This window comes from Anabrus simplex, chromosome 12 (assembly GCF_040414725.1).
Source record: "Anabrus simplex isolate iqAnaSimp1 chromosome 12, ASM4041472v1, whole genome shotgun sequence".
In the NCBI taxonomy this organism is placed as follows: Eukaryota; Metazoa; Arthropoda; class Insecta; order Orthoptera; family Tettigoniidae; genus Anabrus; species Anabrus simplex.
In genome coordinates this window covers 65,364,444-65,384,676 of record NC_090276.1, presented here as the reverse complement: position 1 = coordinate 65,384,676, position 20,233 = coordinate 65,364,444, and the positions used below count along the sequence as shown (strand labels likewise).

At 39.9% G+C, this 20,233-nt stretch overlaps 1 protein-coding gene across 2 annotated transcripts in view; it reads left to right on the top strand.

Moving 5' to 3' along the window:
- The window catches only part of rols (rolling pebbles), a 385,580-nt gene that overhangs the window by 164,053 nt on the left and 201,294 nt on the right, over nt 1-20,233 (top strand). Inside the window, exon 1 of one of the 2 annotated variants that reach the window (XM_067156407.2) lies at nt 3,901-4,060. The exons of the other annotated variant lie outside the window; for it this stretch is intronic. Within the exon in view, the coding sequence (XP_067012508.1) occupies nt 4,012-4,060 (49 nt within the window). The 5' untranslated portion in view covers nt 3,901-4,011. Of the gene's footprint in view, nt 1-3,900; nt 4,061-20,233 lie in introns of those variants that run through there. 2 annotated transcript variants of the gene reach the window in all.

The following is a 20,233-nucleotide window of genomic DNA, read 5'->3' as shown; positions in this document are numbered from 1 at the left end:
TCTGCACTCACCAGATCTGTGAGTTTCACTGGAATTAACACCCTCCCTGCGATCCGGAGAGCTAAAACTTGTAGGCGGCTTAGTGCCGGGTGCAAACTAGGTGAATCCCCTCCCTCAAGGGTTACAACAGAACAGGCTAGGGATGGTCTTCCTTCATAGCGTAAATATAAATGCTACTCTCACAGTTTCATTATCTGTCGACATTCATCAACTAAGAGATAAGTAACCTTTCCCCACGCATTACAAATTTATGATACCATGATCTCAAAACATCAATTCCAAATAACGTGTTTTCCTCATGTGACTGCTAGCTCCTGACAAGAAATACGGAATAGCTCGGAGACAGACTGGAGTACAAATTTTTTTAAAAAAACGTATAATGGATATAACACTAAATTCCGCTATAATAAATCTAAAATTCCGCCAAAAAAAACCGCTGTCCGCTAAATGATATATTTCTCCGCCGACAGTCTTCTAACTCCGCCAAATTTAGCGGAAAATCCGCCAAGTTGGCAACACTGGTCTAGGCCGCTCATCCGTAATATAGTGAGAGTAACATAACTTCTAGGGGTTCTAATAGGCGGTACCCTTAATAGTTATGCAAACCTCACAGCAGATCTGGTGTGCAGGCTAGAATATACTTGTTACTCCCTTCAGTAAGTTTGGATTCTAACATGTTAAGGCCGAAACATCCGGGCTCTAATAATAATAATAACTATCGATGGATATAAAATTAAGACACTATAACGTAGTAGTCAGATCATCAGTCCTCTGCGCTAAAGAGCCCTCGATGTACAAGAAAATAAGTTCCTGGGAAATAAATGTCCAAGGATACTACCACCATATGGAAGGTGGTAATGATGGTGGTGATTATTGTTTTAAGAGGAAGTACAACTAGACAACCATCCTCTATATAACACTAATCAGACAGAAAAAAATGGAAGGGATCCAACACTTCGTAAAACGAAGGTATCGGCCAAAGGAAGACAAGGGGCACGAAGGGCGTGAAAATGAAAGCCTCCCTAGGCCTCGAATGCTCTAATACCGTCGGGGTTGGAAAAGAGCAAGAGTTGACCAACGGAGGTCAGATAGGCGATGGTACAAACCAAACCGTGAACTCTAACAACACCAAGAAAACTTTGCAGGTGCAATCAGAAGAAGACGGCTGGCTTTCTACGGACACCTGTACAGAATGGACTCCCACAGGCTGTTTTATAAGGCCACTGGATACAACGATCTCCCAGAACTTAATGTTAATGAATACGCATTAACTAACAGGAGTTAATTTTTAAATATCGGAAACGCATCCTTCCTAACATCCCTTACAGAAGCTATCCACAATTAGACCAGGAAACAGTAGAGGCTAACAAAAAGGCTTAAGGTAGCACCACCAAGAACCCCAGAAGAGCCAAACAACGACAACAGCTAGGCCATCACAAGCATCATAATAATAATAATAGTAATATACTGGGAGAGAGTGAAGGCAGAGAAGGCTAAGAATACTGCAAAGATTGTCAAAGGTGGTCCATAGATGAACCAAACGAAATATTTTTTAAAAATCTGCCTTCTTGGCTGAATAGTAGGCTGCAGTTGAGATTGTCCCTAGGTCGAATCCTGGTCAGGTCGAGAATTTTAACTGCTTATGGTTCATTCCTCTGATCTCTGGACTGGATGTTTCATTCGTCTCAATACATACAACATACAACAAAACGCTCGCCACAGAAAAATACAAAAGTGATTAAATCTCTTCACATATGGCTGATGTCTGGAAGGTCATTCGCCCATAAAACTGGGCCGAATCCACTGACCTGCTGACTCGAAGAAAGTGGGAGTAAAGGCCGGGAAGAAGAATTCGTCATGAGATGTATTTCAGCCTGAATACTGGCTAGATACACAACAGCGCTACAGTCAACTGTCATAGATAGCCTTGTGTCATTAAAGAGGTGAAGTGAGATAATTTCCCGTTGCTTTCCTCAGTCAGCAAGAAGAAGAAGAAGAAGAAGAAGAAGAAGAAGAAGAAGCTTCTCATCAGTCTACGAAGGACCCTGAAATGTACACGCCAATGCCTCTGTGACCATTCACAGCAGGGACTGCTTGCATAACGAATGGTATTACTAGCATCAACCATATATCAAATCAGTCTCAAATTGTCAGAGCCAAGATCAAAGATATCTTTTCTTGTCCATGCTACAAGCCACAGTGTGCTTTGTAAACACGGTACAAAAACAAAAATCAAATTTTGTTAAACAGAATTCAAGTTTTGCAATTTGTTCGCCCTGTATTTGTTATCCGATCACATTGTTCAGAAAGAATTCTTAGACTTTGTTAAAATTCAGCGCAAGGCTGTGGTTACCCGGCTGAGTGGTGCTGACGTAACAGAACTTCTGCGGGACAAAATTCCAGCTCCTCTTCATCTCCGAAAGATATAAAGCCCATCAGCTTTGTCAGTGCCGTTCGTTTGTGCGCCTCTTTTATAAGATTTACCTTCTTCAATATACGGTATGTATCATTATTACAAAACATATGTGTTTGTACTCTGTGGTCTGTGTACATCACGGGAACAAATCTCAAAAAGAGGTGCTTGTGAAGAAAATCGCTCTATGTTCTCACAATTTTGTTCTCGTGTTTCATTGATGGTTCGGAGGAACATACTACTATTACTTTATTTGCATTAAATTGGTCTTGGTGGAGCAGAATGATTGAGGGCAATCGTGACAACAATTCTGCACAAAAAATAAAAGCGATTCAAATCGTCCAACGTCCTTGAATGAAGTCAGTGATTCATCCATCCGTTACTGCATGGATAACAATCGTGTTGTGGATACAAGAGTCTTTCTTTCTATTATCTCTTTCTGTTTCTTTCTTCCCTACCTTCTTTCCCATCTACATAGGCAGGCAAATGTTTGTTTGGGAGAACAGGTGGGCGGATAACTCGGTGGGCGAGTGGACCTGAGTGGGTAGGTATGAGGCTAGGCGCGCTGTCTGTTGGCTTCTACCCACTGCTACTGCTGTGACCAGTCGAGGCAGCGCTTTCGTCTGTGCGGGCGCACAGGTCGGCCGTACGTTCAAACACCCCCGCAGATTACAACACGGTGCATGTCAGATATACCAAGACTATAGTGGATTTATTTTAAAACGAACGGGTGTTCATCGCTGATTAATCTTTCATAAAAACGAATTGTTTTCCATACCTTTATCATTCATTCTGAGATCGTGTTTGTGTTCTTAGGAATTTTGAATTTGAAAACAAACAAAATATACATCTCTACGTTCCGTGGTGAAATAAATGACTGAAGACCATGCGATTGATGCCTGTACAAGTCTAATCTTTGGGGCAAAAAACGAATGACTGTTTTGGGCATGATATAAAAGTTCGTGAGAATGAGCGACTGTGTTTGTGTTGGACTGTTTAAGAATTTACCTGATACAAAGCAGTGGATTAATAAAATAAAAGTGAAGTTCCTGTTTTTTTAAATCATACTGTGCCCTCATAATAAAAAGTGTTAGTAACTATTGTACTGAATAACGATTTTTATATATCGAATCCTCTGTTGAAATACAGCGCTTAGAGTGAACTAGTGAAACTCGTTTTAAATATATTATTGGACAATGATTTCAAAATTTCGAACATTTAGTTAACGTAATTCTGGATGTTCCAGTGTGATCTGTTTAGAGTGAAATGTGACGTTATATCAATTTTGAATCAGTCAGGAGAGGAAGTTTCCGGTGAATGCAAAGTATGTTGTTATATTTGCTGACATAAAAAAAGGAATAATTCATTATGGTACTCATTCGCAAGGATTTCTGACCTTGTGACTATATATTTCCGTTCCACACAAAGTTCATCGAAAAACCTGGGTGATTAAAAATGTAGCGTTTTTTTATAAAGACCGTGTGATTTTGTGAGAGTGTTTTGTTTTCGTACTGAGGTGACGTAATCTTGAGGAGGAAGGGGAGAAGTGCAATAACGGCATCTGGTGAATAAAGCTTCAGAACTTTATCTATCGCAAGATGACGGTTTACAGAAGGCCGGGGAGCGGCTTAAGTCTCAGCGTTCTGGGTGAGTGTTTCCAACATTAAAAAAAAATACCTTTATCTATAGAATAAAAATTCAGAAAGTTCAGTATAACAATTAACATTCGCTAGATAGAACTGATATTCATATGGAAAGAAAGTTGAAAGTATTGAACGTCAGATAAGGTATCCCAGGTCAGTGAAGATGAAATCATTCACAAGCTACCAAAATCGTGCTGCAGTGAGAGAAAACAAGGTCGACTACGTAGCGCAGCTAGTTAAGACATGCTCAAGGCTATGTGATCGAATCTCTGAGCAGTCAGCAGCACGGATCTAACAATGTTTCCGGCATTATCATGCCTCTTTTAAGACTTCTTTAAGCTAATGGACAGTGCAGGGACATAACGTATGTGATACGGACCCGCCTGCCAAAATAAAAATTCGGGCCCCCCTCAAATTAAATGTTAAACATATGGATAATTTAATATAAATTTAATTACATCGGTTAGAAGTAACGGACTCTGTGGTGTACTGGTTAGTGTGATTAGCAGCCACCCCCCGAGGGCCGAGTTCGATTCCCGGCTCTGCCTTGAAATTTGAAAAGTGGTACGAGATCTGAGTCCACTCAGCCTCGTGACGTCAACTGAGTAGAAGGGGGGGGGGGTCGATATCCACCTCGTCCATCCTGGAAGTGGTTCTCCGTGGTTTCCCACTTCTCCAGGCAAATGCCGGGATGGTATCTAACTTGAGGCCACGGCCACTTCCTTTCCTCTTCCTTGTCTGTCCCTTCGATCTTCCCACAAGGCCCCTGTTCAGCAGAGCAGGTGAAGCCGCCTGGGCGAGGTACTGGTCTCCCTGTCCAGTTGTATCCCCGGCCCAAAGTCTCACGCTCCAGAACACTGCCCTTGAGGCGGTAGATGTGGCATCCTTCTCTGATTCCAAGGCAGCGTTACCAACCTCCGAGATGGTCAGGATCGTTCAATAACCCCCCAAAAATCGTATTTTTTTAAAGAGAGAAACGTGCAACTTAAAATAACCATTAATATATTCTCTATGGAAATAATTAGCCTATTCCTGATTTTGACTTCATTGAGATTAATTTTGTTAATTATTCTTTTACAATCAGCGTTCGAGTGATGGGGTGAAGAAACAAAGTGAAAATTCTGCAAGTGCAGGGAAACTCACATTCACCAAATGTGTTTTTCACCTCCTGTAACTTAGCCCACAATTAATCTACATCAGAGCAGGCTTTAATATCATCGTTGAAAATGAAATGGCGAATGGCTTTTAGTGCCGCGAGTGTCTGAGGACATGTTCGGCTCGCCAGGTGCAGGTCTTTTGATTTGACTCCCGTAGGCGACCTGCGCGTCGTGATGAGGATAAAATGATGATGAAGACGACACACACACACACACACACCCACCCCCGTGTCACAAAAATTAACCAATTAAGGTTAAAATTCCCGACCCTGCCGGGAATCGAACCTGGGACCCCTGTGACCAAAGGCCAGCACGCAACCATTTAGCCATGGAGCCGGTCATATCACCGTTGATATTGCCAAAGGGTAATTTCCTCCAGTCATCCTCAATCTACTGAAGGCGAATGCTATGATCTACTGATTACAGTACAGGCGTGATACCGTGAGGTAACTCGGAAACGAAAGAGCCCATTCTTGGTACATAAATTTCCTTTGAGAATCTCATTATTCTAAAAGCCTCTCCCTCTCTTAACTTGCACGAATAAAAGAAGTAACAAAAATCTACGCATTTTAAGGGAAAACAAGACAAAATTTACGATACGTTCTAGGATCCTACAATAGTACACAGCATCGAATTATCGTACATATACGATCCAGATCGTACGGTTGGCAACGCTGGTCCGAGAGAAAAACCAACCCTGGACGGTGAAGGGATTAAGAAAGAAAGAAAGAAAGAAAGAATAATAATAATAATAATAATAATAATAATAATAATAATAATAATAAATACACAATAACCTCGTTTATCCGGCCCTCATTAATCCGAATCTCCCGCTTATCCGGATCGAAAATTATAAAAATTTGTTTTTACTTGTACAGTATTTCTTTTACGGGGTCGACTCTTCTTGAATGTGTTTTTCGCCAAGGATGTTTAAGGACCTAATGTAACAGCCTTGTTGCAACGAATGGACCAGGGTGAATTGGAAAACAACAAGCAGTTTTACAGGAAGCAGCTGGTCAGTAAGCTGATTAAATAATGGTGTAATTTCGGTATTGAAAATAAAAAATATGAATGGCATTATTTATATGATCGCATCTGTATGGGATCAAGTTAGTGAAATGACAATCATGGTCTTCTATCTGTGCATCTATCCCTGAGGTTTGTGAAGTTGTGGAAACTTCTGAGTTCCTTGACACATTTGCACGTATTTCCGGATGCTCAGACGTAGATAAGAACGACGTAAATGACTGGTTGAAAAATGACTTTAATTCAGGCTACGGTATAATGGCAGATTAAGAAATGATTGCCTCCTGTTCTTCGGCAGGTAATGGCAAGAGTGATGGTGAATTCGAAAATGAAACCAGCGCCACATCAGAAGAAACTTTTTTTTTTGCTAGTGGCTTTACGTCGTACTGACACAGATAGGTCTTATGACGACGATGGGAGAAGAAAAGCCATCTTCAGGGCTGATGACAGTGGGATTCGAATCCACTCTCTCCCGGATGCAAGCTCACGGTCTATTTAGTCTTTCAGTGATTCTAGGACGGTTTGTTAAAAAAATATTGTCCATCGATAAAAAGGTCCATAATTGATGGTTTAGGCCACTGACAATTTGTTCCACCTTTTAATGTCTAAAGAAGTTTTCTCCATGTTTTTTTACTTTACGTCACACCGACACATATTGGTCTTATGGCGACGTTGAGATAGGAAAGGGGTAGGAGTGGAAAAGAATTGACCGTGGCCTTAATTGAGGTACAGCCCGAGCATATGTGGTGCGGAAATGAATAACCACAGAAAACCATCTTCAGGACTTCCGGCACTGGGGTTCGAGCCAACTCTCTCCTGAATGTAAGATGTTACCCAAACCGCGGAGCCACTAGCTCTGCAAAAATGTTTCTAGATGCCATTGATACCCTTTATACGTGAGTAGACTACAAAACTAAAAACAAATTTCTCAGATCCGTCCGTTTTGCTGGAGTGATATACTTCATTTCTGTTTTATTCTCTCGGGAATTACCTGTCGGTGAATCACGAGACACTGATAGGTCTCTAAGTTCAGCCAACTTTGAGTAATCATAAAATCAAGTCCTTAAATGATCATGATCACTCCAATAATTGCAGGCGAAGGCTTACCCTAACCCGCAATACATTCTGTACTTAACAGGTTGCTAAGCGACCAACACTTTCATTAATATTCTGATATACGGTATGTGATTTCCATCCTTAGTAATGCCATTGCATTCAGCCATGTTTGATTAATACCTGTCAAGCCAGAGAGTATACACTTCCTCTGATCATAGAAGAATACTATTCCCTGGTAGATAGTCCTTGGTTCTCTGACCTCTCCTAACCTCTAAACATATTCAAGAGATGACAGGGCGTTTCTAATAACTTACATGCTTCTACGAGGAAAAAAAGTCTACGTACAAACAGACCCCATCATGACAAACGTCTTAGACATTATCTGGAAACACTTATCCTAGCCACACTAGACAACTAGACAACCGTTCTATATAGAAGAAATGCAGTTAAAACTACCACTGCCTTCTACGACACAGTACCAAGCTTTACAATAAGAACTGCAGGATAAAAAAGCGAATAATGGATAGTCTTTTACTAAACAGACGACATGATGACATCAGAATGGATGAATTCTGACTACGAACTGCAGCATACAATAAGGTGCTTCTTATTAATTGTTCATAAAACGATTGAAAAGGGCAGGCAAAACAATATGAGTAGGCCTACGACAGACATATCGAGACGAGTTATCTGAGCTATTTGTAACGAATGCTGGCGAGCAGTACCGGTCCTAAATCTCTATGAAAAAAACACTGTGGATATACTGCCCGTATTCATGCACAAAATAACAGTGGGTGTACAAAGACACAGCAGAAGTGGGTATCTAGAAAGAAGAGATACAGGACTGAACAACATTTAGGAAGAAGGTTTCGGGAGTGAGGGATGCACCCGAAAAGCTATTGGCCAAGCCACGGAACATCTCGCAAAGGGAAGGGCAGGTAGACTGTGTAAACATGGCCTACAGATGGCAGTATCGAGGACTAATTCTTCTGCGCGAATAGGTCACTTAGGACCACACGGAATCAACATTTGATGAGCTTTCCTTCTTGCCCGATAGTTTTTCATTTTCATGCATTGTTGTAATTTCTGTTCCACCGACCAGATTTGATGATCCTAATTCAGTGAGGTGTTTCTCTACTTGCTTATACCATTCTGATCTCGTACGTTTGATTTGCAAAAGATTGTGTATTCGATAAGTAAGTTTATTGTTATTCATTATTTTCAAATAGCTTGTAAATTTAATTCGCCGCCGTCTCATTGTATCAGTAAGTTTAGGTATTTTTGAATATATTTCCGAGTTGGGTTTGGGGTGATATATTCCATTTTTAATTCTTGGCTCTCAGATTTTTCTCAAAATTTTTCCTTTCTTTAATCTGTAATTGTTACTTTAAATTGTTATGATATAAATTGAGCGTTTTCGAGGCATAAAAAGCTTCAGGTTTGATCACTGTTAAATAATAATAATAATAATAATAATAATAATAATAATAATAATAATAATAATAATAATAATAATAATAATTTGACTCAAAACCAAAAACGGCAATGTCATGGTACGTTAATGTCAAGAAAGATCTTAAAGAACTGGACTTGCAAGCAGAAGATGCAGAAGACCGAAATCTTTTCAAAGCAGCCATCAAGACTTTTGGGACTTTCCGGGACGAAAAACGGTCAACTGGTGCTAAATGGACAGAAGAACGTCGTGCTAAACACATTGAGCTAATGAAGACGATGTGGATCAAACGAAAAATGAACAAATGGCAGAATGTAAAGTGAGGCTTATCGTGATCCCTAGTTGGCAGATTAGCGAAGTTTAATAATAATAATAATAATAATAATAATAATAATAATGTTCGTTACAAACCCCTTCAGCTACTACTGGCCATACAAGATGCCATAATGCTGTAGATTTTCCCTGAGAAGTGAGTCTTCAACGCGTCGTTAAAATGCAGCCAATTGATACGGCCTCTCCCATTCCGTTGTCTCCTCGCACACTTTATCGATGTTTAAGATCCTAAAGTTGAGTAACATTGGCTAAAAAATTACCCAAAGAAGGATATTTACTCCTCCTTCCCAAACGACCTTCTTGTTTCTCTGGTTAACTGGTCACCCCTACCGTTGAAAGATACGTTGCTTTCACCATTATTTGTAGTATTGTACCTGCATTTCTTTCTGCCACTTTAAAGTACATTCCTTACTATTTATGACTGGTTTATACGCCGTAGATAAGATAGTGAACACTGCTTCTCATTACGAGAACAAAGGACCAGAAATGCAAAACATCTTTGAATACTCAAATGTCACAAATACGAGAAGGCAATTAGTCGGCTAAACTGGGACACTACTTGACCAAGACTTGCTTTCATAGTGGGCTGCATGGAATTACAGACGAGGAAGCCAAATAGGATATTTTCTTAATAAATACAATTTCGCCTGTACATTGTACCGATAAGTAACTGAATTACCTGCGTTTTGGCGAAATGGCGCTGTGGTAGGCCATCTGAATTTAACAATTCAGGGACGTACAGATGGGACCCTAGAACATTTGGCAGTGTCTCTCTTCGGCGAACGATACAGGAATATGTTCCCCTACAACACCCCTATAGAGACTTACAGCAAGATAAAACACCGGTTACTAATTGGTCCAATGAACAGCCACGGACATGAGGATGCTCACCTCGCCCCCAAAGTCACCCGATCTCAATCCTATTGAGCACATTTGGGATGATGTCGAGACACAGATAGATCTTATTCCGACGATGGGATAAGAAATGGCTAGTAAATGGGAAGGAAGCGGGCGTGGCCTTAATTAAGGTACATTCCCAGGATTTGCCTGAAAATGGGCAACAACGGAAAACCATCTTCACGGCTGCCACCAGTGGGGTCCGAATGCAAGTAAAACTTCACGATACGACCGAACGAGTAGGCCATGCGATTAGGAGCGCGCAGCTGTGAGATTGCATTCGGGAGATAGTGGGTTCGGACCCCACTGTCGGCACCCCTTAAGATGGTTTTCCGTGCTTTTCCATTTTCACACCATGCAAATGCTGGGCCTGTACCTTAATTAAGGCCAAGGCGGGTTTCTTCCCACTCCTAGCCCTTTCCTATCCCATCGTCGCCTATCTGTGTCGGTGCGACGCAAAGCAACTTGAAAAAAAAACTAGATGTCGTAAAGAAAGTGGAGATGACTGGTTTTCCAACTCATGGATTCAGTTATAGTGCACAGTTTGTTTAGAACCAGACGTAGACCTAAGTTGTCAATACCTTCGACACGGAAATGATGCAGAAGTCTAGAGAAATTTTGATCAGGAATATTATCAGTCGTAGTAATGCCATTCCTTTGAGTGAATGCGAAGCGCTCTTGGCTGTAGGCCAACAACTCGCCTGATCAGCAAAGCATGTCTTCCTTGCCTCTCTCTACGAAGAACAGGTACGTAGGTATTAGATTACAAGAATCGACTGACCGCTCCAGTGGTACCAACGTAACTAATGTGAGACTTCCGAGAGACGGACAGTCTCAGAGGAAATATTAACAAGGTAATATATCTCTCTCAAAGGAGACTTCAACTAGTTTAATTCGCCTGCTAGAAAGTGTATTGCCGACATTCAGAGGTTTGGCGTCATCATGGGAAAATAAACCATTGGTTTTGCTTGCTCATGTGACAGCGTTGTCAATATTAATGAAACTGGAACCTTCTTATGGTGAATTCGTCCACCCCAGTGTTTTCAGCAGTCATATCTACTGACATGTAGCAATAGATTTCAGAAGAGTCTCTATCAGCCATCAATGATCTGCTGTCGCGCAGGTGGTAGATTTCCTATCATTTGTTTACCTGACTTTTCGTAAATATTTTCAGAGAACTTAGAAATTAATCGAACATTTCTCTTGATAAATTATTTCAGTTCCTTACTTCACGTCCCATCAACTAATATTTGCCCCAATTTCTCCTCTTGAATTCAAACTTTATCTACATATTATGATCCTTCCTGCTTTTAAAAGCGCCGGGCTGAGTGGCTCAGACGGTTGAGGCGCTGGCCTTGCAACGCCCACTTGGCTGGTTCGATCCTGGCTCAGCCACTCCGGTGGTACTCAAACGTGCTCAAATACGTCAGTGTCGTGTCGGTAGATTTACTGGCACGTAGAAGAACTCCTGCGAGACAAAATTTAGGCACCTCGGCGTCTCTGAGTCCTAACTTTGCCACTACAAATAAAGGCAAATATAATAATAATAATAATAATAATAATAATAATAATAATAATAATAATAAAAAAAGTAGTTAGTGGGGCGTAAAATGTTAGGGTATAGGGGATGTCATGGAGCCAAAAGTCGATCAGAGACGTGGAGTTGTGATACATTCATGGAACTTTCTGGAGCTAAATATGCCACACTATCTAATTCTCCACCCATGCCATACTTCAATTTAATGTTCACTTTTTCTCTGCCAAGATATTTCGGCTAGTTGATCTTCCTCAAGGGAGGGCAATTCATGTTCAGTTTCAAAGAAGGAATTTCTGATCCACGAGATTTTCTCAACCAGAGGCGGAAAATATGGTCTCGTGTGGATGCTAGCAATTCCAAGTGTCTAAGAATTACATCACTGCCTTGTAGTATTTCTTCTTTTTCCGCAGCTAACTTGTACTATCTTTCGGCTAAATTAAGAGTTACTTATACTGTAAGTTACACAACAGTGAAGACATATTTAGTATAATGGTCTATGAATTGTGTCTACAATAACAATTCGCTCTTCAAATACTTACAACTTATGTACATTATTATTGCGGACCTCTTGAATTATCCTCAACGCCCTCCAGATGATGATGACGATGATGATGATGATGCTTGTTTAAATAGGCCTAACATCTATCATCCACTGACCAGAATTCAAAACGTGATGACGAGGAATGAATGGATGGATATGAATTTAAAACAATCAGTGGATCCGATCCGCAATGCCCCACATTTCCATAAACTATCGTACGACACTCCGAAGTGGACCGAGTAAAGAAGTCTGTCTACCTGCCTACAGTTCCGTATTATAAGAATAAATACGAACTGGACGACATAGAAGTGAGGTGTCTCATGATCGGTGCGAGAGGGACAGTCCCTAAGAAGACGACAGAACTGATTAAGACCTTTAACATCAGTACCAAGGAGTTCATCGACTGGGGGCTGAAAGTGCTCAGGGGTTCTCTTTTGATACTCAGACACCACTTATATTCGCCAGACTGAGACTTAATTGACTTTTTAAAATGAAAATGCTTGTGTATTCTTTTCTTTGGCAGCCTCCGAGTGGAGGAAGATTTTGAAAATAAAATATACTGACCAAGGGACTCCTTCTAAAGCACAATCCTCAATCGATGTTTGTGATCTAAACGGGTCCAAAACCCAGGTCAACGGCCCCTCGTAAAGGTACTTATCGCTAGGAAAGTAGAACCACGGTATTTGTCATGTTGCGGTACTAATCAGAAGTAGTGCAGACTCGCGGTGTACCACACATTATGGTAGTATTCACAGGTAGTGTAATGCGCGCGTGTGACCTATGGTGTTTATCACATTGCGGCGCCATTTACAGGCAACGCAAACCTATGGTGTTCCTCACATAGTGGGTACTAATCATAGCAAGGCAGATCCATGCTACCGCTCATAGAGTGGTTCTAATCACAGGTACTGTAAAACTCACCCTGATGCACACACTGTCCCTACTAATCACAAACCTATTGTGTACCTAACATAGTGGTACTACCTCAAGTAAAAGCGGCCCATTGTGTTCCCCGCGTGGTGGTACTAATTACAAGTAGTCTTATGGTTCTATTTCGATCATCCCTTGGTCGCCCCTTTTAGTCGCCTCTTACGACAGGCAGGGGATACCGTGGGTGTATTCTTCGCCTGCGTCCCCCACCCACAGGAGGATGTGTGTTAGGTCCGCGAGAGCTATTTTATTTCGCTCAAGTCCGCCAGCAAGCCGATTAGGACCCCCTATCCGCCACCTGGGACACGCCACGTGGGAGTATCACCTCTCCCCCTGCTACGCCAGCGTAGTAGGTTCGTGGGGATCTTCATTTCACATTTAAATGTATACACTGCAGTTATATCCACAATATCGTAGATAATCTAATATACGACCTTAATCCTTTTAAATTTGAAAATTTTTGTGAATCTCTGTTTCCTCATGTTTACGCTTTGATAACTTGTTCACTGTTTGCCTCGTCTCTTTCTTCTAGTATCAGTTTCTGCTATCAGGGGCAACCATAAAATACGTCCACAAAAATGACATAATATTTAACCCACTCCCCCCATTGTAACTCAAACTGAAGTGTATTTAGAATCAACAAATCAGATACTTTAAGATGGTTTTCCGTGGTTTCCCATTTTCACACAAGGCTGTACCATATTTAAGTCCACGGTCGCTTCCTTCCCACTCCTAGCCCTTTCCTATCCCATAAGACCTCTCTGTGTCGGTGCGACGTTAAGCCATTTGTAAATTTATTTATTTATTTATTTATTTATTTATTTATTTATTTATTTATTTATTTATTTATTTATTTATTTATTTATTTATTTATTTATTTGTCTCGTGAAACATTTTTCGGGGAGACATTCAATTGTACGTAGGCGGCTGAATTGACCGTTTATTTGATGGACTTCCACGTAAACAAATTCCACCTTCGGAGCTATTTTCCCATCCACTTGGGTTGGTCACTCGTCAGCATTTTCTACCTCAGTGTCGTGATGTCACGAACAGAAACGTTGTTGTTGTGTGTATGAACATTATAACACTCCTCGGTATAATGAACTGGTTTTGTCCCAGTCAATGTCGACCACTGTTCGTTCTCTCGAGCTGACATGACGTGGCTTCACTGGAAGAATTTCAAGGTTTCTTCTCCAGTCCAGTTTCGCAGCGCTGATTTAAATAATATCCGCCGATGAAAGCTTTATGCCACCCGTAAGTGTAGTTAATAACTTATTCCTTATAAAGGGTGAGGTATTTCAAATATCCCGTCTGTTGTGTTTTTCAAGGACAAACTCAATTCAGTGTAGACATTTATTTATTTATTTATTTATTTATTTATTTATTTATTTATTTATTTATTTATTTATTTATTATGCGTGAATGGTCCCTTTCGGAACACACGAAGCTTTATTATGATTCCGTTTGCGGGGGATCCAGGATGCTTTCATCTGTTCACTAAAGATCACCTTCCTTTCTTCCGTCCACTTGGGACCTGCTCCTTTTGGTACTTCATTCTCTGGAGTAACTTCCGAGTTGTCAATTTTCTTTCTGTATATATTTCGATTCAAAATTTCTTCAGGTTGAATTTGTGCGTTCTTCATGTCCGCTTTTGTTTGTTATATCCAAGGGAAATTCTTCAATTTATCAACTCTCTCAAGAATTTGGTGGGTTAATCTGTTTCTTTTTTTTTTTTTTTTTTTTGCGTCGCACCGACACAGATAGGACTTACGGCGACGATGGGATAGGAAAGGTCTAGGAATTGGAAGGAAGCGGCCATGGCCTTAATTAAGGTACAGTCCCGGCATTTGCCGACAGTGGAGCTCGAACCCACTATCTCCCGATGACTGGATACTGGCCGCACTTAAGCGACTGCAGCTATCAAGCTCGGTTAATCTGGTTTCTGGAAGCCTCTTCTTTTCCTGAGGTCTGCCGCAATATTAGATAATTTTTCTGTGCATTTCAGGGATTGGAGGCGGTACCCTTATTTATTTATTTATTTATTTATTTATTTATTTATTTATTTATTTATTTATTTATTTATTTATTTATTTATTTATTTATTTATTTATTTATTTATTTATTGTTACACTTCGTACACAAGTGTGGGCATTCTTTTTCTTCTTCTCTACCTTCATTTGTTACGGCCTCTGAAGGACAAGGGTAGCTTTGTTATGGTTTGCATTTTCTTCTTTTTCTTCCAGAACCTCTTCGTCGTCTCCTTCTTTCCTTCCTTTCTCCCTTCTGTCCCGTTCTTCAGCTGATAATATCCTCTTCTGTTGTCTCACCCGTTGGTACTTCTCTATGCTGTAGCTTTCTCTGTCGCTGAGCTCTAGCATATTGGTTTCTCCAGTTCTCTGTGCCTTCCACCTTGATCCCCATCTCAGTCCACATAACCCACTTCGTTCCCGTCTTAGCTGTTGTCTCCCATACTATCCAGGTCCATCTCGCTTACAATCTTGCTCTTTTGAGTCTTATCTCTTCGAAGATTGCCCTCATCTTCCGGTACAGTTCATCCCTTGACCTTCGTTCCCATCTTTCAACTCTTCTTCTTTGTTTTTGGTTCCAGTATCTTCCTCAGGATTTTCCTTTCTTCTTCCTCCAGTTGATTTGCCACATGCCTTCCTAGTGTCATTGTCTCGACCACGTTCAGTACCATGTTTCTCACTATTGCTTTTTAAAACCTGAGCTTTGCGTCCGTTGATATGTTTCCTGTATTATACACTTCTCTGGTCGCAAGGCAGGTCGTCCCAATCTTTTGTCACCCTTACTGTTATCCCCTCGCTGTCCAGTTCCTTCCCGTTACATATTATCCTAGGGTCTTAAAAACTTAATTCTAGATAATAACAAAGCTTTCAGAATTGTCTGTATAGTCTTAAGCACTTAGGTTGCTTGGATCCTCAAACAGCTCCAAAAGGGTTATGCGGTTATAGGCAAACTCCAAAAGCCAATGGACGCGCTACAATGAGGCATACAAGTTTACCGTTGAAAATTCAGCCAGTGTAAACATTTTTACTGAGTTCTTGCTAATAGTCTCTTCACGATATTCGGGTATCAGTTTAATAATATTTCCACGTACTGTCACTTATGATTGTAGTTGAAAATCAACTCTACAAAGCTTTATGAGTTGAAATATTATTCACATATAAAGAGTGTCCCAGAATGAGACAGAAGGTCAAAGAGGTTGGGTGGGTACGACAGATACGTGCGCGCCACTGGCCCAAAAACAAATGTACATTAAAGTTTCCTATCTCGGAAATCATTCGAAACAGGGCATATATTGTCTATATGAAGATTTTTGCTTCAAATTATATTTCCTGTCATATTCCTGAATAATGACCATTGCTCCTGGGACACCATGTAAATACATTATTTTGAAAGACAAAGCGAGAGAATCATGTGGGGAAAAAACCAAACGGTCACACAGTGATGTATGGAGGATAACATAAACAGCAGGGGATTCACCAGCTATGCAGACGAACACATACACCGAGCTCGATAGCTGCAGTCGCTTAAGTGCGGCCAGTATCCAGTATTCGGAAGATAGTAGGTTCGAACCGCACTGTCGGCAGCCCTGAAAATTGTTTTCCGTGGTTTCCCATTTTCACACCAGGCAAATGCTGGGACTGTACCTTAATTAAGGCCACGGCCGGTTCCTTCCCACTCTTAGCCCTTTCCTGTCCCATCGTCGCAGTGAGACCTATCTGTGTCGGTGCGACGTAAAACAACTAGCAAAAAAAACGAACACATAAGAACAATAGAAACAAAATGTAAAATTATTTTTAAAATTTTAAATAATAAAATTAATAAAATTCGTCATGTAACTCTAGGGAAAAGGTAGGCCTACTGGATTTTCATAAAATGTACTAACGTACTAGAAATTTAAAAGAAATTCTAGACCTAGTCCGAAAAAGAAGAAATGTACCGTTCAGACACTGCAATATACCTGTAAAAGACATGTTTCATTCTACAAGAAAATCCGTCAGATACTATCAAATCACCCAAATTTTCGTTTTCTTTATGCGTTTCAAGTTTATGTTTAACGGAAATTTCATTTTTAATTAGGTTTAGTTTTTTTCCTTCGTAGTTTGCTAGCTAGCTGAATATTTTTTTAAGAAAAAGAAGTCTTTTCTCGGGCAGTCAGTCAAACAAAAACTCAAATCATTTAATTAAATATGAAAAACACCTCGAAACATCCAAATTTCAAAACCCAACCCTCGGTATTTAAAAACCATCAACAGCAAAATAAACATCCTGAGGATGTACTTGTAGAACGAAACATGTCATTGCACTTATAATTGTCCAGAGTTCCGTGAGTTACATTTCGTGTTTCGTGCTACGTCTAAAACTTTTTAAAATTTTAGACAGATTTAAAAGTTTATAACTTGAATTAACTGTGTCAACAATGACAAAATCGCTTCCTTCTTAACAAACCAGTACGAAAGTGCTAAATGTGGCAACCGTAGCAGGTAAATCGGCACCTTCCAAGGACGGCAAATAGAACCAGGATCAATAAAAACAATCATGGTTCTTATTTTGTAATCTGACGTCACTTTTCACGGTAACTTTCCCATTGTCTAAGAAATGAAATGCGTTATAAGCAATCCGCATTGAATATTAACTACTATATACAGAGAGAGGCATTCCTCGGCAGCGCGCAGATACAACTACAAGCCATTCAATTCTGAACACTGCATTGTGTCTTCATTTTATTAACATTCAGCGCTCACCTCACCTAGGTCTTGGTCATCAGCCAGTAGCTCAAAGTAATGGATGATTACTCTCAGGAATGTCAACAATTCAACAACCTGCTGGGGGTGGTGCCCCCTTCCTACGGTTCTTCTTGGAGACTCTGATCATTGACACGGACAGGTCAAGGCAAGTACAGGCGATGGAACTCGAATGTCTTGATGATGTTGGCAAAGGATTGCGGACGGACAATCTTCTGCGTCTATGGGTAATGTGGTCATTTTTCTTGCACCAAAACGCGGGACACATTCTGCTCTCTTCACCTCGAAAGGTGGAATTCATTGGCCAAAAATCGTAGAGGAAAATCCAGTACGTCTCACATTTCTCAGCATGGTTATTATTTATATTTTAAACATGACATATTGCTATATCTTATCTCACACTACGGCTAGGTTAGTTGCAATATTTCCCATTGTGCCAAGTCTTTGTGAGAAAAAAATATGCTATTCTTTCATGTCCGAAGGCCTCAACGCTGAGCATTCATCCATTCTTCTTCTTACTATTCTTTCTCCGTTAGAGTCTTCTAGGAACCATATGACAATTTAAATGCTACATCCTTTCTTGTTCCTTCTTCTTCCTCCAATACTCTTTCATCTGCTCACTATGGCTCCTTTTCCTCACCTCGGACCATTTTGAGCCTATTTTCTTTCCCTCCCGAGCTTTGCTTTCTTCCATTTGTAATACTTTCTAAAATCTCTCTCTCTCTGTTGCTTCCTCTTCTCACATGTTGTTTGTTTCCAAATCTTTCTTGATTTCATGAATCCAGGTTGTTGACTTCTTGTTCCAAATATAATAAAGATCTGTTTGGTTAACCTGTTGTCATCCATTCAGTATAAATGTCAAAAAAATATCAATCGCCTCTTCCGCATTGTAACTGTTGTATTTTCTTTCTTCCGGTATATTTAATCATTACTTCTTGATTTTCAGAGTTTTCTAGTTCTTAACCGATCGAGTATTTTCAGTATAATTTTTCTTTCCAGTACTTCTAATTTATTCAATACTAGACATTAACTCGCGTATAGGCATTTCGGTTTGATTACTGTGTTGTAGCGGTGTATTTTAAGGTTTTTAGATAAACTTTTTTTTGTTGTAGAAATTTCTAGTTATACCGTATGCTGTTTACATCTTGTGTATCCTTTCTTCTACAGTGGATTTTTCCAGAACATTTTTTGAATTGTTTCACCTTCCTAAGGGCTGGTATTATAATAGAGGTTTAAACCGTCGGTTCAGTTTAAACTTCGGTTTATCTGTTAGTGGCGTATTATAAAACTTAATCTTAACTAGAGATTAATTTTACTGCCACTCATCTACCGTTTAAACTGAAGTTTAAGAATACATAACCTTACAACATGGCAGAACGCATGGATCTCGAAGATACTTTTGAGGTTTTTGAAGAAATACTAAGCGATGATGAAGTGGTTCATATTATTGAACGACCTCGGGCACTACGAGTTTTTCGAGCAAGGGAACGTCACTTTCATATATGGAAGGAAACAGAGTTTTTAAATAGGTTTAGGCTTACAAAACAGACTGCCATAACCCTATTTCAGGAAATTGGTGCTAGAATAAAACATGCAAAACGAAAAGGTAAGAATGTACAAATGACTTTTTGAACTGTTTCAATGTCAGAAGTGTAAATTTTAGAAAATAAAGTAACTTCCTTCTATTTCGGAAATCATGCTGTAGAAACCCTCAGTCAGCTGCGGTTTTATGCCTGCCGTACTATGTTTATTACGATGGGAGATTTCGTAGGAATTCATAAGGCCACTGTTTCACGGACTATATAAATAAATATTTCTGTACTAATTGCACACGCAATTCTATTTCCTTACAAGTAAAATTAGGACAACGTTTATTGTTTTTATCCGCCATTTTTTTCCCTACAAGAAGTAAACAAAACATTAACGACAGTCATCTTTTCTCGCAAGTCACTGCTACCAAGATCGTATATTTCCTTCTTCACCTCAGTTTAACTTAGGCCGGCCATTATAAGACTCAACATCGGTTTAAACTCGAGTTAGAGTTTAACTCAGTCTTCATTTTAAACCTTCATTATAATATCTGCCCTTATTCGACCAAGTTGTGTTATTATAAATGTCTGAGCATTTTTTTTATATTTGCCATGAAATTGTTTCTTCTACAGAAATTCTTAAACCTGTTATTATTATTATTATTATTATTATTATTATTATTATTATTATTATTATTATTATTATTATTATTATTATTATTATTATTATTATTATTATTTCCTTCTTCTGTTAATATTTACGCAAAGCTGACAACCTCGCTGCTTTCACCATAAACAACATTAACCTAAGACTTAATTTAACCGGGCGAGTTGGCCGTGCGCGTAGAGGCGCGCGGCTGTGAGCTTGCATCCGGGAGATAGTAGGTTCGAATCCCACTATCGGCAGCCCTGAAGATGGTTTTCCGTGGTTTCCCATTTTCACACCAGG